At 42.0% G+C, this 14474-nt stretch overlaps 1 protein-coding gene across 2 annotated transcripts in view; it reads right to left on the bottom strand.

Annotated features, from left to right (window-relative positions):
* CDH18 (cadherin 18) overlaps positions 1–14474 on the bottom strand; it is a 464051-nt gene that overhangs the window by 46052 nt on the left and 403525 nt on the right. For both annotated transcript variants that reach the window (XM_032183266.1, XM_032183265.1), the window contains exon 9: positions 13657–13910. In XM_032183266.1, the coding sequence (XP_032039157.1) occupies positions 13657–13910 (254 nt within the window). The remainder of the gene's footprint in view (positions 1–13656; positions 13911–14474) is intronic.

Here is a 14474-nt window from a genome sequence, read left to right on the forward strand (position 1 = left end):
CCACCTTTTTATTAGTTGGAGTCACTCAATGGAAGAGCATTACTGGCTTCCATGCATGTCCTTGTTCCTACTTCTGACCAACTCCCCTAGCTCCTGTGACTTTACTCTTCCTGGCTTTTAGAGAAGCAGTGGTTCAGTGGTGACAGATATTACCACCATTTTTATTGAAAACTAGAAGTATTTGCACCAATTAGGAAACAAAGAGAAATTTATATGCAAGACGGGCCTTAGGCACTCTCAACATATAAAACAGTTTGCATTATTGACGTACATGTAGTCAGTTGCTAATAACACAGAGAGTGCTTGAACATGGATAAGGGTTTAAAAGACGCTAAAGGAGTTTAATAACAATTATGATCTCTAAACCTTTTAGAATGGCTTCTGAGTTAAAACTCATAAACATTTTCAGAATCTCGCTCCCTGAATTATTCAGTCTTGAAATAATATTAAAATCAGTATGGTGCTGATTAACATACAAGTAAGATAAACAAGTGCTATAGTCAGTTTGTCACAATTCCAATCTCTCTCTCTCCATTTGTTATGTTTAAAAGTAAGCCTTGAATTTGAGATTGTAAACAGTGTTTTGAGCTTTTGACTTCTTTTTTGTTTTGTTGATTTTGTCATTAAACTAGTCTATAACATAGCCTGCCATTATGCTATATTATTTATTATTACATTCAACAACTGCAAAAAAAAGAACTCCTTTACAAATTTCCACCCTGTCTACAAAACTGTTAATCCTAAAGAAATTCAAGAACGACATTTTAGCCATCTGAATTCACAGTTCTTGGTACTTTTTTGGGCTGCTGTATCAACTTATATATGTATATGAACTGGTTATGTATATATGTGTGTGTGTGTGTGTGTGTAACATATATAATTAGCCAGTTCTCTAAGAGAAGCTGATTACAAAGAACCTACTACAAAAGTTCATGGAAAAACAATACTCTGCCAAACCAATCAGTCACATCTAAAGGCCATCTATTAGAAATCAAATACCATTATAAGAAGTTCCATTTAGTTAAAAATTTTAGCAAAGTATCTTTCCTCAGAAAAAGATAGTCAGACTCAAAGGATGAAGATTTTTTTCCCCAGAAATACATCAAAAAAAAAGAACATGTAAGCAACAACTACAGAGTGAGAAGGGTATACCAGGAAGAAAAGTGAGGGAACTGATCAGCTGCAACTCTCTGTGTTTGGCCAGCTGGAGAGCCATAAGAAACGCTCCATGATTCTGATGCCTTCCTTTCGTCTTCTGTCTCCCTCCAGACAGCAGCACTGCTCATGCTCCTTGAAGCCAAATGAGGCGGTGGGGAGACATTCTGTTGCCATGACTGTCTCGCACCACACTGTCTCCCTTCCAGGGACAGTCTACTTCCCCGCAGTTCAAACAAACTTCTCCAGGAGAGAAAAGCAATCATGAAGTGCAAGTCAGTAGTTGTCTGCCAAAACAGCAGGTGACCAATTTTCTCCCTGCAGTGTGTCTAATAGATTAAGAAGACATTAGATGTTCCAGAGCTCCACAGAATACTGCTACTGAGAACTGTGCTTCAACTGTGCTTTCCAGTTGTGAAAATGAAATATATTTGAAAAGAGCTCGGAGAAGGTTTACCTCTGTTTACCACTTCTTCACCTTTTCCCTTTTTTTTTTTTTTTTTTTAATTATATATAGGCATAGCTTAACTTTGAAGAGAATACTGTCCCTCTCAGCGTGCTTGCAGGAACTCGATAAGCTGCTCCGACTGAGTTAGCCCTGGCACTGGCTGCCAGCTGACATCCATCAGCTGTACCTTGTCATCTCCTGTACAGGACTCGCAGCTCACCTCTCATACCAAAATCTGTGCTCAGTAGATGTGGCAGAGCCTTCCTTCCTCATCCCAGGAAAGTGAGGTAGCAGATCCCAGGCAGCGCGGGGGAGTTGCAAGCTGCAAACTGCTGCTTCCAGGCAAAGCCACTTCTGGTTTGCATTTCATACAGAAGTTGGCTTCCTGCTCCTGCTCTCATTCCCATCCCCTGAACACTGCTGGCACACTGCTCACCTTGGACACTGGAAACTGGGAATGCTGTTCATTTGAAAAAAATGAGATATTTCTCTATGCCCATATTTTTCTAGCTGACAATGTCTACATGTGCTAAAACCACTGATCATCTTTCCTAGCTAACTCTGCCAGCAAATGTAGGCTAAGAACATCCCACACCCGCAGAGGCATAATTCAGAAGTCAAAGCAAGATAAAGGTTTTTCTTTTTTTTCCTGACTTTACAAATCTCTTCAGAGGATTACAACTGTCTAACTGCATTTTTAGTACATGTGTTGATGGCAGAACTGCTATATCAGAGTTGATTTTTATTCAGAGAGATTAACATTCACGTTCCAATGCTGCTAAGAAATAAAGTGCAGTTGATGTTATATTAGAATTATTTTTTGTTCCCAAAGGTTTACCAGCTAAATAATGGTATTCTACAGGCTTATTATTATTATTATTATTATTATTATTATTATTATTATTATTATTATTATTATTATTATTATTATTATTATTATTAGGTCATGCTAAAGACAAAAATGAATATAAACAAGATCAATAGATTTATATCTACTTATTGGAAGTGAATGGCCCTACCAAAAGACTGCATCACAGAGATTGTTCAGACATGAAGACCAACTACTAACACTAATACTTTTATTTCATAAAAGAATGTTATGAAATACTGTAGGCATTCTGAAGCCAGTGGAAGTTATAGAAACATAAATGTCCTGGAATGAAAAATCAGGCTCTGAGAGTCGCTGTATAAGGATGTTCTCTCAGTTTTTTTCTCACAGATTTAAGCAAGGGATGGAGGTGGCTCTGACTGCTGGGAGATTTTGACCACCATCCTGAACTGGTTGCTTCCTAGTGAGAAAAGCTGTCAGAACAACTTACCAGTTCCTTCACAGAGAGATGGACGTTTTTGTTAGGCAAATTTGTTTTGAGAATTTGTTTTTGGCAACAGCACCACTGCATGAGAAAGTAGGAGGTCTGGGACACATAGCTTGACAAGAATCAAAAATAATTTGAGGGAAATCAGGGAAAAAGTCGGCAACAGATCTCCCACCTCAATGCTGAATGGAAATGTTTTCAAATGGTTGCTCTCTGTGAAGACAGACAGAATCAGAGAAGAAATTGGAGAAAATATCTGCTCTAACTCCAGCTGTTCAAAATAGGATATTCTTTTCCTATTTTGAATTACAGACGACCTTGTGGAAGAATAATACTGAAGGAATACAGAAAACAAACAAATGAAGAAGGAAGTGAGACGGAGGAGGGTATATCTCCCCTCTGCTAGCTGTGAGGCATTCACATACCCTGGGAAGATATTAGCGTGTCTTTGTAGGTGTTGATCACAGGGTTATGGCAGCATGACGCTTTGGGGGCCTGAGCAGAGAGGAGGACAGATGTCCGCCTTTGCCTCCACAAGTGCAGGGATGGCAGGATCCGAGGCAAATGTTTCTTCAGGCATGCGAGGGAGGGATGGTCTCTTTATACAGTGACACTGATCTCAGCAGGCTGCCCTAAGTACAACTAACAAAGCATCCTGTGCACAGGATTTATAAAAAGAAACTGACCTTATTTAATTTATAGAACATCTAAATGACAAGTAAGACACGTGAATACAACCAGGCGAAGGTGCTTTTTGTATTATCCAGCAGGACATGATTCATATTGCCTCTTCCTAGTGACAGTAGAGGGGGATTGGCATAGAAACCAATACTGATCTCAGATGACAGGAGGAAAATAAATTTTAAAATGCAATTTTCACTTTAAATCTCCCCAGCCCCCTCTCACACAGCTGAGAGAGCACCTCCCTCCACTTCATAGGCTGAATCTGTATAATTAAAATTTGTGTGAATGGGTGAATCAGAATTTTAGGTTTTATTCTGCCTCCTGTAAATACAAACTTTGCATCAAAAATTAGTATATAAACAAAATCCTCTGCTTTATTTCTTTACAGTTTTAAGAAATAATAAGTGGAATACATTAAACTCTGTTGGTATGTTCTTTCATTGACATTGGTGATTACTTGCAAAATAACATTTCCTGAAAATGAACAGACTTTCTAAATGTCTGGTGACAAATAGTATTGAACTTATGTCTGTCTTCTACTATCAGTGCAGCGAAAATTAAAATAAATTCCTTTGCTTGCTGCAGGATTTGAAGAACAATTTCCTACATCACATTGTTATAATCCTATGTACCTGTCATTCATTAATTTCTCAATATTCTATCTGAAAGAAGGGAAGAAAAGGCTGTCAAATTAAATCAAACTAGGGTAAAGCAACTTTGAATTCATTATAGCTTCTAGATATCAAGAAGCTGAAAAGCAAAATTTTATACTCTTTAGTACATGTATTGTAGCCACTATGATTCATCATCCATTATGAGGCAATGTCATAGGAAAAGTGAGAAGCCAGAATCAGGGATGAGGCTGTACTTCTGTTCTTCCCTACCTTATCACAAAATGACTGGTCTGATGGAGGGAAGGAGGGAAGGAGGGAGGGAGGGAGGGAGCTTTTCTGACTTTACATGGGTTATTTTTGTTTCCTACTTTGTTTTTGTTGTTTCATTGTTGGTTGGCTTGTTCTGCTTTTCCTGGAAGTAAAAAAAACTTGTTTCCAGTAAAAGAAAACCATGTACACTTTTATGTTTTTGTTTGTTTGTTTGTTTGTTTTGTTTTGTTTTTCTTCCTCTGTGTTTTACTGCTTTTTTATGCAACAGTGTCAAGAGTGCATACAAGAAATAAGTTAATTTTTCAGGAAGTCACTAGGACTACTTCATTTTCCTATAGCTAATCAATTTCTGTTCCAGCTAATAGAATTCATTATAGCAAGGTAGGCTACAGAGTGGCTAGGGTCTAACATGAAAATGATTTGAATTTCAATATATTAATACAGCAAGATATAATTAATACAGCAATATATTAATACAGTGCTTCCACAATAGTATGACTTACTTCTCACAAACTACACTTACCAGGATGCAATGTTAAGAAGGACTTTCAGTTGCTCATGAGACAGTATCAGCCTGATACTAATCAAACTAATATGAATTTAATATGAAGTTTCAGGGTCTTCAAACTATGCTTTTGGTCTTTTTTGACCCATTAACTTGGAGGGCTCTTGGGAAATATCAGCAATGTTATTTTTTCTGAAAAACTTTCCACTGAAAATAGAGCAGATGCAGTCAGAAAGCTCCAAGGAACATTGTGAGCATTTGTTGTGGCTAGACTTTCACCACCTAAATATCACCTATAGGAAGATGGCAGGGTTTCAACAGGCACAACTGCAGCCCTGAGGCCATATTAGCAGCCTAGGGCTGTTCCCAATACACATATGCATCCTGCCAATTAAAATCTCTTTCCACGCCTAGTGTCCACAAAAGTCTTCTGTGTATGGTTAAAGGAAGAAAAAAAGATCATATCTAAGTATGGAGAGATTTAAAATTAATGATATATAAAATAAAATGATAATTATTGAGTTTAGTCTTTATCTATTCTTTTAAAATGGATTGGAAACATTCAACACATACTTGCTGGTCAGATATTATGTAAGATATACCCCTGATTTTTTTCAAAATCCAAAATATTTCTGCATGGAAGTATAGTACTTTGACAAAATGCAATGAAAAGGGTTTATACTCTCACAAATGTTTCAATGAGTGAGTGTTCCCTGTGGAAGAAGTACAATTTATGATGTTTTCAACTGATTTAGAAGACAAATTTATAAGTAAATGACTGTTTTCCAAACTACTCAAAAATATTTAAAATTAATGCATTATGGAGGTTTTATATTGCCTTTTTTATATTGTCTATGATTAAGTTTACTTTTCATATTTCAATAGAATAATAATCTTATATTTCAAGACATAGCATTTTAAAAAGTTTCCCTAAAAATGCATTTCTATTTATGAGGAAAAAAAAATCCACTTAAAAAGAAAAATCCTTTTGTTGTCTGTCAAAAAATAAAAATAAAAATCCTTGGTTGTCTGTTAAACAGACAACCAGATAATTATGTCTGAATAAAAGAAACCAATAATAGCTACATTTGTTATTACAGAGGCTCTTCTGCTGGGGTTGAAAAAGTTAAACAACAGTACAAGTATTGGCACCAAGTCAGTGCCCTCTGAAGACTGCTCAGTTCAGGAGCAAGCCAAAATTACTGGGATGAAATCGCAGTGTGGAAACAAGGAGAAAAAAGTCTTCAGTCTCTTCATAACTGATAATGAGACAGGTTGTTATTTATTTTTTGGGCTTAGCTTCAATAGTTAGTTTTTAAAAAGATTTCCCTTCAACGTTGTTAATTACTGTAACTACTCCTCTCAACATTATTCTAGTTATAAGAATCATTCTGTCCACCAAAATAAAGTGTTAGTTCGTTGGACAGTGAATAAATCACAGCACCATATCTCTTCTAGCAGCTGGACAATAAAGAAGTGATATGGTTGCAATTGTGTGTGCCTAATGCTTTATCGGTCTCACACATAGCAATGAGCGTCCTTATAAAGTGGAAAGGATGCAGAAGTGGATTAGGAAAAACTGTGAAGCAAATCGTTGCTCCCTAGCTGTCCTGTAGATTCACAGCATTTGAAAATGCATCCAAGCCACTCAGTTGAGAAAACACTCCATGCATTTCAGCTATACAAGTCCTATCTATAGCCATCTTCTGTGGAGATTATGTGATTTGTGCTTTCTCATATTAAATCTTCCTATTTTCATTTCTATAATCACTTTGTTTTTTCATAATGAGTTTGGAATTAAGCAGAAATAAAGGAAAGACATGACCTTTCAAATTCATCAGGGCTTTGGCTTAAAAGTGAAGGAGACTCTTGCAAACCAGCACAGAAAGACATAAGTACACTGCAGGCACTCTTCTGATAGAAAACACCTCCTCCGAGCTGCTCCTTCACCCTGCCTCCAGCTGAGCACCAACTCAGACCAGCCAGACAGCTTGGTCCAGGGTTGGTGACATACAGTGATATGTCATGGATGTATGAGCTGCTACGGCCTTGCAGAACCCCCCTGACATGTAACTGAAGGCTGATTCCTTTCAGAAACCCAGGATTCAGTATATTTTGCTAGCTTTTTTTTTTTCCCCAATGGAACAGAGAGAGATGGAAGGAAAGGTACAAAAATAAATGCTAATGAGGAAAAAATAGGACAGACAAAGGTAAGGGCAATTTTTCACCTCATTTATTTGACTAATATGGATAATGTATATTATCCATATAATATAGTATATGATGTATATACTATATAATGTATATATGTATATACAGTATAATGGCCCCAAGCATTGGTCATTGTTTGGAAAAAAGAAAAAAAAAAAAAAAGGGCCAAGAAGAAAAGCAAAATGTTTGGAAATATTTTTCTTTCCAGTCCCCCTACATCCAAATTATTGCCTGTTACACCCAGAAAATCTATTTCTGTCCTTCCCAGGCATTGTACAAACTGCTGCAGCTTTTCTGTCACCATTATTGTCTTACATTGTACTGACAAAATTCATAAGGGCCAAAGATGTGCTGAATTATGGGGGAACTAGTCAAATCTGCACTTGTTCTTTCTACTTCCAAATTACCACAACTGCTAATCTGTCTGACAGTGTTAGCTGTTGTTTCAGAATTGCATTATTAAAACTACAGGAACTTGGCAGCTATTTTTAGTGACATTTTCTAATTTGTGTTACAATTTGGACATAAATAATAAAGCATCAATTTTTCAAAGCCAAGAACTTGCCACTAAGAAATTGTATATATTGATTGTCTGACACTAAGCATTTTGAATCTTAGGCTATTAGCACAAGAGAACCATAAAAAACTGATGCTTTCATTGTTCTGCAAAAGCTGTTTCACCCTACCAAGACTATCACACATACCCAGCAGATTTCAGCTCAGTTGGGAGACTAAAAATGCCCAATTAGCTTCTGAAATACTGTTTTCAAAATATACCCTCATATGATTTCCACAAAGGCTATACCATTTTGTCACAAAAAGGAACAGCATCATACATGTATTCATAAAGATTTTTGTCCTGAAACATTTCAAATCCAGTATCACCTTCAAAACTAATATTTGTGTATTGTTCTACAAAATTCTCACACTGAATGTCAGTTTAGAAAATTACTTATCCTGCAAATAAAGCCAGTAAAAAATGTCACTGGATCCTATTACAGCTGAAAACATGTAACTGAAAACCTTCTTCTAAACTGCTAATGAATTCCCATCTTAGTTCCAAGGCAGTCAAGGTTAAATCCAAATGCTCTTAAATTTAGAAGAAGTTAGATTAACATCCATATGCATATTTTTGGCATACATTTTCAAGCTTGCTGTGGGGGGTATTACCAGTTTAATTTCAGTTCTCTAGTTCATACCATGACCTATTTCCAAGCCAGTTCTGCTGTTATATGAACTATTTCAGCCAAGCAGCAACACAGAATTCTTCATTCTTTTTTTCCCCCTTAATGAGATTATTTTCTTAATAATAAATTTCATTAAAAGGATATCAAAATCCTTCCTTCCTAATATGTTACAGTTTTGTTTTGTTTCCAAATGATGCACCTGATGCTTTAAAAGCTTGCTTCTCAGCACTTCTATTTGCCCTAGACCTTGCAATTGGAGTTAGCATGACATACCCTTAGCAACAACAGTGTGGTGCATTATTCTTTTCATTAATTACCCTACTAAAAATGAAACATATTAGAAAATGACTTCCTACACAATTAAAATTTTTCAATAATTATATTGCATCACTGTGAGGAAAGGAGTACCTAAAACAGTTCCTTTCTTGCACAAGCACCTGACATATCTGAAGAGATGGAAGTGTGCAAAGGGCCAGCAGGATAGTGCATGAAGGACAGGGGGAAAACAGCATTATGATTCAGAACTGATTTACAACTAGTAGTACAATGCTGACTAGCAGCAGGCCACTGAAGTGCATCATTTCACAAGATGTGATAACATATACCGTCCTCGTTCAGTGGGTTGTTTGGAGAGGTGCTGCTAAAGGATGAAATACACACAGACCTTTGCTGAGAATGATGGCTAAATGACAATTTCAGTGCAAAACAATGAAAGGTTGAGATTATATTATTAAATCTAATCCCGACACGCTGATTACAGCACTATTCCAACCTCTTTTTCTCTTGAATGTACTAAAAGACATCATTTCACAGAATCACAGAATCACAGAATTTCTAGCTTGGAAGAGACCTCAAGATCATCGAGTCCAACCTCTGAACTAACGCTAGCAGTCCCCATTAAACCATATCCCTAAGCTCTACATCTAAACGTCTTTTAAAGACTTCCAGGGATGGTGACTCCACCACTTCCCTGGGCAGCCTGTTCCAATGTCTAACAACCCTTTCGGTAAAGAAGTTCTTCCTAACATCCAACCTAAAACTCCCCTGGCGCAACTTAAGCCCATTCCCCCTCGTCCTGTCACCAGGCACGTGGGAGAACAGACCAACCCCCACATCGCTACAGCCTCCTTTAAGATACCTGTAGAGAGCGATAAGGTCACCCTGAGCGTCCTCTTCTCCAGGCTGAGCAAGCCCAGCTCCCTCAGCCGCTCCTCGTAGGACTTGTTCTCCAGACCCCTCACCAGCTTCCTCGCCCTTCTCTGGACTCGCTCAAGCACCTCGATGCCCTTCTTGTAGCGAGGGGCCCAAAACTGAACACAGTACTCGAGGTGCGGTCTCACCAGAGCCGAGTACAGGGGGACGATCACCTCCCTAGCCCTGCTGGTCACGCTGTTCCTGATACAAGCCAGGATGCTGTTGGCCTTCTTGGCCACCTGAGCACACTGCTGGCTCATATTCAGCCGACTATCCACCATCACATCCTTCTTTGCCTGGCAGCTCTCCAACCATTCCTCTCCTAGCCTGTAGCTCTGCTTGGGGTTATTGTGCCCCAGGTGCAGGACCCGGCACTTGGCCTTGTTGAACTTCATGCAGTTGACCTCAGCCCATCGGTGCAGCCTATCCAGATCCTCCTGCAGAGCTTTCCTACCCTCGAGCAGATGGACATGCGCATAGCTTGGTGTCATCTGCAAACTTACTGAGGGTGCACTCGATGCCCTCATCCAGATCATCGATGAAGATATTAAAGAGGACTGGCCCCAGCACCGAGCCCTGGGGAACGCCACTAGTGACTGGCCTCCAACTGGACTTGACTCCATTCACCACGACTCTTTGGGCCCGGCTATCCAGCCAGTTTCTAACCCAACGAAGCGTGCGCCAGTCCAAGCCATGAGCAGCCAGTTTCTTGAGGAGAATGCTGTGGGAGATGGTGTCAAAAGCCTTGCTGAAGTCAAGGTAGACCACATCCACAGCCTTTCCCTCATCCACCCAGCGCGTCACTTTGTCATAGAAGGAGATCAGGTTCGTCAAGCAGGACCTGCCTTTCATAAACCCATGCTGACTGGGCCTGATCGCCTGCTTGCCCTGCAAGTGATGCGTGATGACTCTCAAGACAATCTGCTCCATGAGCTTCCCTGGCACTGAGGTCAAACTGACAGGCCTATAGTTTCCCGGGTCTACCCTCCAGCCTGTGTTGTAGATGGGCGTCACGTTTGCTAACCGCCAGTCAACTGGGACCTCCTCTGATAGCCAGGACTGTTGATAAATGATGGAAAGCGGCTTGGCCAGCTCCTCCGCCAGTTCTCTCAGTACCCTCGGGTGGATCCTATCCAGCCCCATCAACTTGTGCACATCCAAGTGCCATAGCAGGTCGCCAAACATTTCTTCGTGGATAGTGAGGGCCACATTCTGCTCCCCATCCTCTTCTGCCAGCTCAGGGTACTGGGTATCCAGAGAACAACTGGTATTGCCGCTAAAGACCGAGACAAAGAAGACTTTAAGCACCTCTGCCTTTTCCTCATCTTTTGTAACAAGGTTTTCCCCTGCATCCAGTAAAGGATGGAGATTCTCCTTAGTCCTCCATTTTGTGTTGATGTATTTGTAAAAAGATTTTTTGTTGTCTTTAACGGCAGTAGCCAGATTGAGCTCCAGATGAGCTTTGGCCTTTCTAATTTTGTCCCTGCACAGCCTCATAACAACCATCCTCCTCAGTGGCCCACCCTTTTTTCCAAAGATTATAAACCCTCTTTTTTCTCCTAAGATCAAGCTGCAACTCTCTGTTGAGGCAGGCCGGTCTTCTTCCATGCTGGCTCATCTTTGGACACGTGGGGACAGACCGCTCCTGCGCCATTAAGATTTCCCTCTTGAAGAGCGCCCAGCCTTCCTGGAGCCCTCTGCCCTTCAGAACTGCCTCCAAAGGGACTCTACCAACCAGTGTCCCGAGCAGCTCGAAGTCAGCCCTCTGGAAGTCCAATACAGAGGTTTTACTGGTCCCCTTCCTGGCCTCGCCAAGAATAAAGAACTCCACCATTTCGTGGTCACTCTGCCCAAGACAGCTCCCAATCACCACATCCTCCACCAGTCCTTCTCTGTTTGTGAAGAGAAGGTCTAGCGGGGCACCACCCCTGGTAGGCTCACTAACCAGCTGCGTCAGGAAGCTATCTTCCACGCTCTCCAGAAACCTCCTAGACTGCTTTCTCAGGGATGTGTTGTGCTTCCAGGATATGTCAGGGATGTTGAAGTCCCCCATGAGAACAAGCACCGATGATTTCACAACTTCTGTCTGCTGCCTGTAGAACTCCTCATCCGTCTCCTCATCCTGGTTCGGCGGTCTATAACAGACCAAGACCAGGACACTAGCCTTGTTGACCTTCCCGCCGATCCTAACCCAAAGGGACTCAACCTTGTCATTCCCAGTCTCGAGTTCCACAACATCAAAAGATTCTCTAATATAGAGAGCCACCCCACCACCCCTTCTGTGCTGCCTGTCCCTTCTGAAGAGCTTATAGCCAGGCATTGCAGCACTCCAGTCATGAGAGTGGTCCTACCATGTCTCCGTGATGGCAACCAAGTCGTAGCCTGCCTGCTGCACGATGGCTTTCAGCTCCTCCTGTTTGTTACCCATGCTGTGTACATTGGTGTAGATGCACTTCAGCTGGGCCATTGCCTTATCCCCTGGCCTTGCCATTGTTCCCCCTGGCACAGCCCCAACAAGCCTTGTTTCAGCCCCATCCCCCATCTTACCTATTTTAAAGCCCTCTCAATGAGCCCTGCCAGCTCCTGGCCCAGGATCCGTTTTCCCCTTAGAGACAGGGACCCGTCTGTGGCCATCAGGCCGGGTGCCGAGTAAAGTGCCCCATGGTCAAAAAAAACAAGATTTCTGGCTGGCACCAGCCTCTGAGCCACGTGTTTATCAGGTGGGCTTTTCGTGTCCTGTCAGTACCCCTCCCTGCCACCATAGGGATAGATGAAAACACCACCTGTACTCCCGCTCCCTCCACTAATCGCCCCAGCCCCCTAAAGTCCCGTTTGATAGCTTTGAGGCTTCTCTCTTCAATGTCATCACTGCCCGCCTGGACTATCAAAAGAGGATAATAGTCAGAGGGGCAAACCAGGTTTGGAAGCTTCCTGGCAACGTCCCTGACCCTGGCCCCAGGGAGGCAGCAGACTTCCCTACGGGTAGGGTCAGGCCGAAAAATAGGGCCCTCTGTTCCCCTGAGAAGGGAGTCGCCCACAACGATCACCCTTCTTTCTGTCTTCATGAAGGCAGTCCTGAGGCGTGGAGTCGACTTCCTCACCCTAGGCATCCTCCTGGGAACACTTGCTACCTCTTCCTCAGCTACTGGTCTCTCAAGCTCCAGGGCCTCAAACCTGTTGTGTTAGGGCACCTGGGAAAGTGAGGCTGGAAGGGGAGGGCATCACCTGCGATGTCGAGCAGGGACCTGTCTCCACTCCTCCTCAACTCCCAGGTCCCCTCCCTCTGCCCGATGGCAGCAGGGCAGGGGGTCCACCCCCATTTGGGGTGTCTCACCCCGGTACCTCTCCTTGAGGTCCTGCAGGGACTTACTCCACCAGTCTATCTCCCGCTCGTACTCCCTGATATCCCTCAACTTCTCCACCTCCCCCTTGAGCTCCGCCACCATGCGGACCAGGTCATCCACCTGCTCACACCTCACACACACGGTGTCCCTGCCTCCCACCGATGGCAGTAACAGGCTCAGGCACTCCCCGCATCCAGTGACCTGAACTGCTGCATTTTTGAACAGGCAGTTAGTCTGGGTGTGTACCGTCTTCCTGGAGAGCGCACCGTGCCTGGTGGAGACCATTGCAGCCTAGCTAACGGGAGGCTGTCGTTAAGGAGGTGTTCGTATGGGTGGGGGAGAGCACTCTGCCCTGCCTGCTCGCCCTGCCTGCGCGAACTGCCGCGCCATTCCCTTCTGATGCGCCACGCCCTGTTTGCCCGCCCTGGTCACCGCGCTCCCTAGGGGCAGCTTTTGAACGGCTGGGCAGGGGGTGCTGCTGGCTCCGCCTACGCCTCGTCAGCCTCCCTCACGAGGGCTGCCGGGTCCTGGCGGCTCCCTCAAGTAGGTTCAATGCTGGAAAATTTAGCCTTGCCTGGCCCAATCCCCCGCTCCGCTGCAGAACGCGCCTGCCCAGGAGCCGATCACCTCGGCAAGTGGCCAAAAACACATTTCATACATCCTAGATCTCAGTGAACATTCAGCTGGTGGAATTCAATTAAATCCAGTATAACTTGCACTTACTATACCTCACTAAACTGCTGGCAGTGTCAGGATCTTGTGCAGTTACTGTGCCAACTGCAGTCCCGATCTTCGCATTTTCATAAACGTCCATGACATACGAAGGCATAGTGAAGAGTGGAGGTTCATCTACATCTCCAACTATGATCTTCAGCATTGTTACGTCTTTGAATGGTCCCAAGTGTGAAAAGCGGAAATCAAGGTGAGTATTTGCTCCTTCTATATTAAGTGTATAGGATTTCTTTTTTTCATAGTTGAGTGGCTGTTGGCAGAAAAAAAGATTTATCATTATTTATCATTTGTCATTACCATTCCATGCTTCAGTTTAGCCTGGTAGCTAACTATATCTTTTCATTTTAATTTGGTAGCAAACTACATTTCTTCAGGTTACTGTGATATTCTGGTAGTCACTGGCATACATTTTAAGTAGAAAGAGTAAGATGATTTTTTTTTCTTTTTTTTTTTCTCCAAAAGAACTGTAGGCAAGGTGCCACTTTTGGAAGAACTCAGGGGTGAAACTGAAAGACAGATTCTTCTCCTGTGATAATGTAATCTCTAAATTTTATCATCCTTCAAATTTTATTGGTCATCACTAAATATTTAAAAAGTTGTAGACTAGCATGTCCCAAATTAAATTAATACCTTGAATTAACACATTTAATAGACAGTGACAAGGATGATAAAATTTTTTGAGCATCTATTCTCTTAAATCCCCAACTGAAAAAGGCAACTCCCTGCATGAATACACTCATTTATCAAACAAGACAGAAATTTAAACATGTAAGGATAGCCTAAATGGGTGTTTTTCTAAAAAGAGTCATATGCA

The sequence above is a fragment of the Aythya fuligula genome, chromosome 2, assembly GCF_009819795.1.
Source record: "Aythya fuligula isolate bAytFul2 chromosome 2, bAytFul2.pri, whole genome shotgun sequence".
Taxonomy (NCBI): Eukaryota; Metazoa; Chordata; class Aves; order Anseriformes; family Anatidae; genus Aythya; species Aythya fuligula.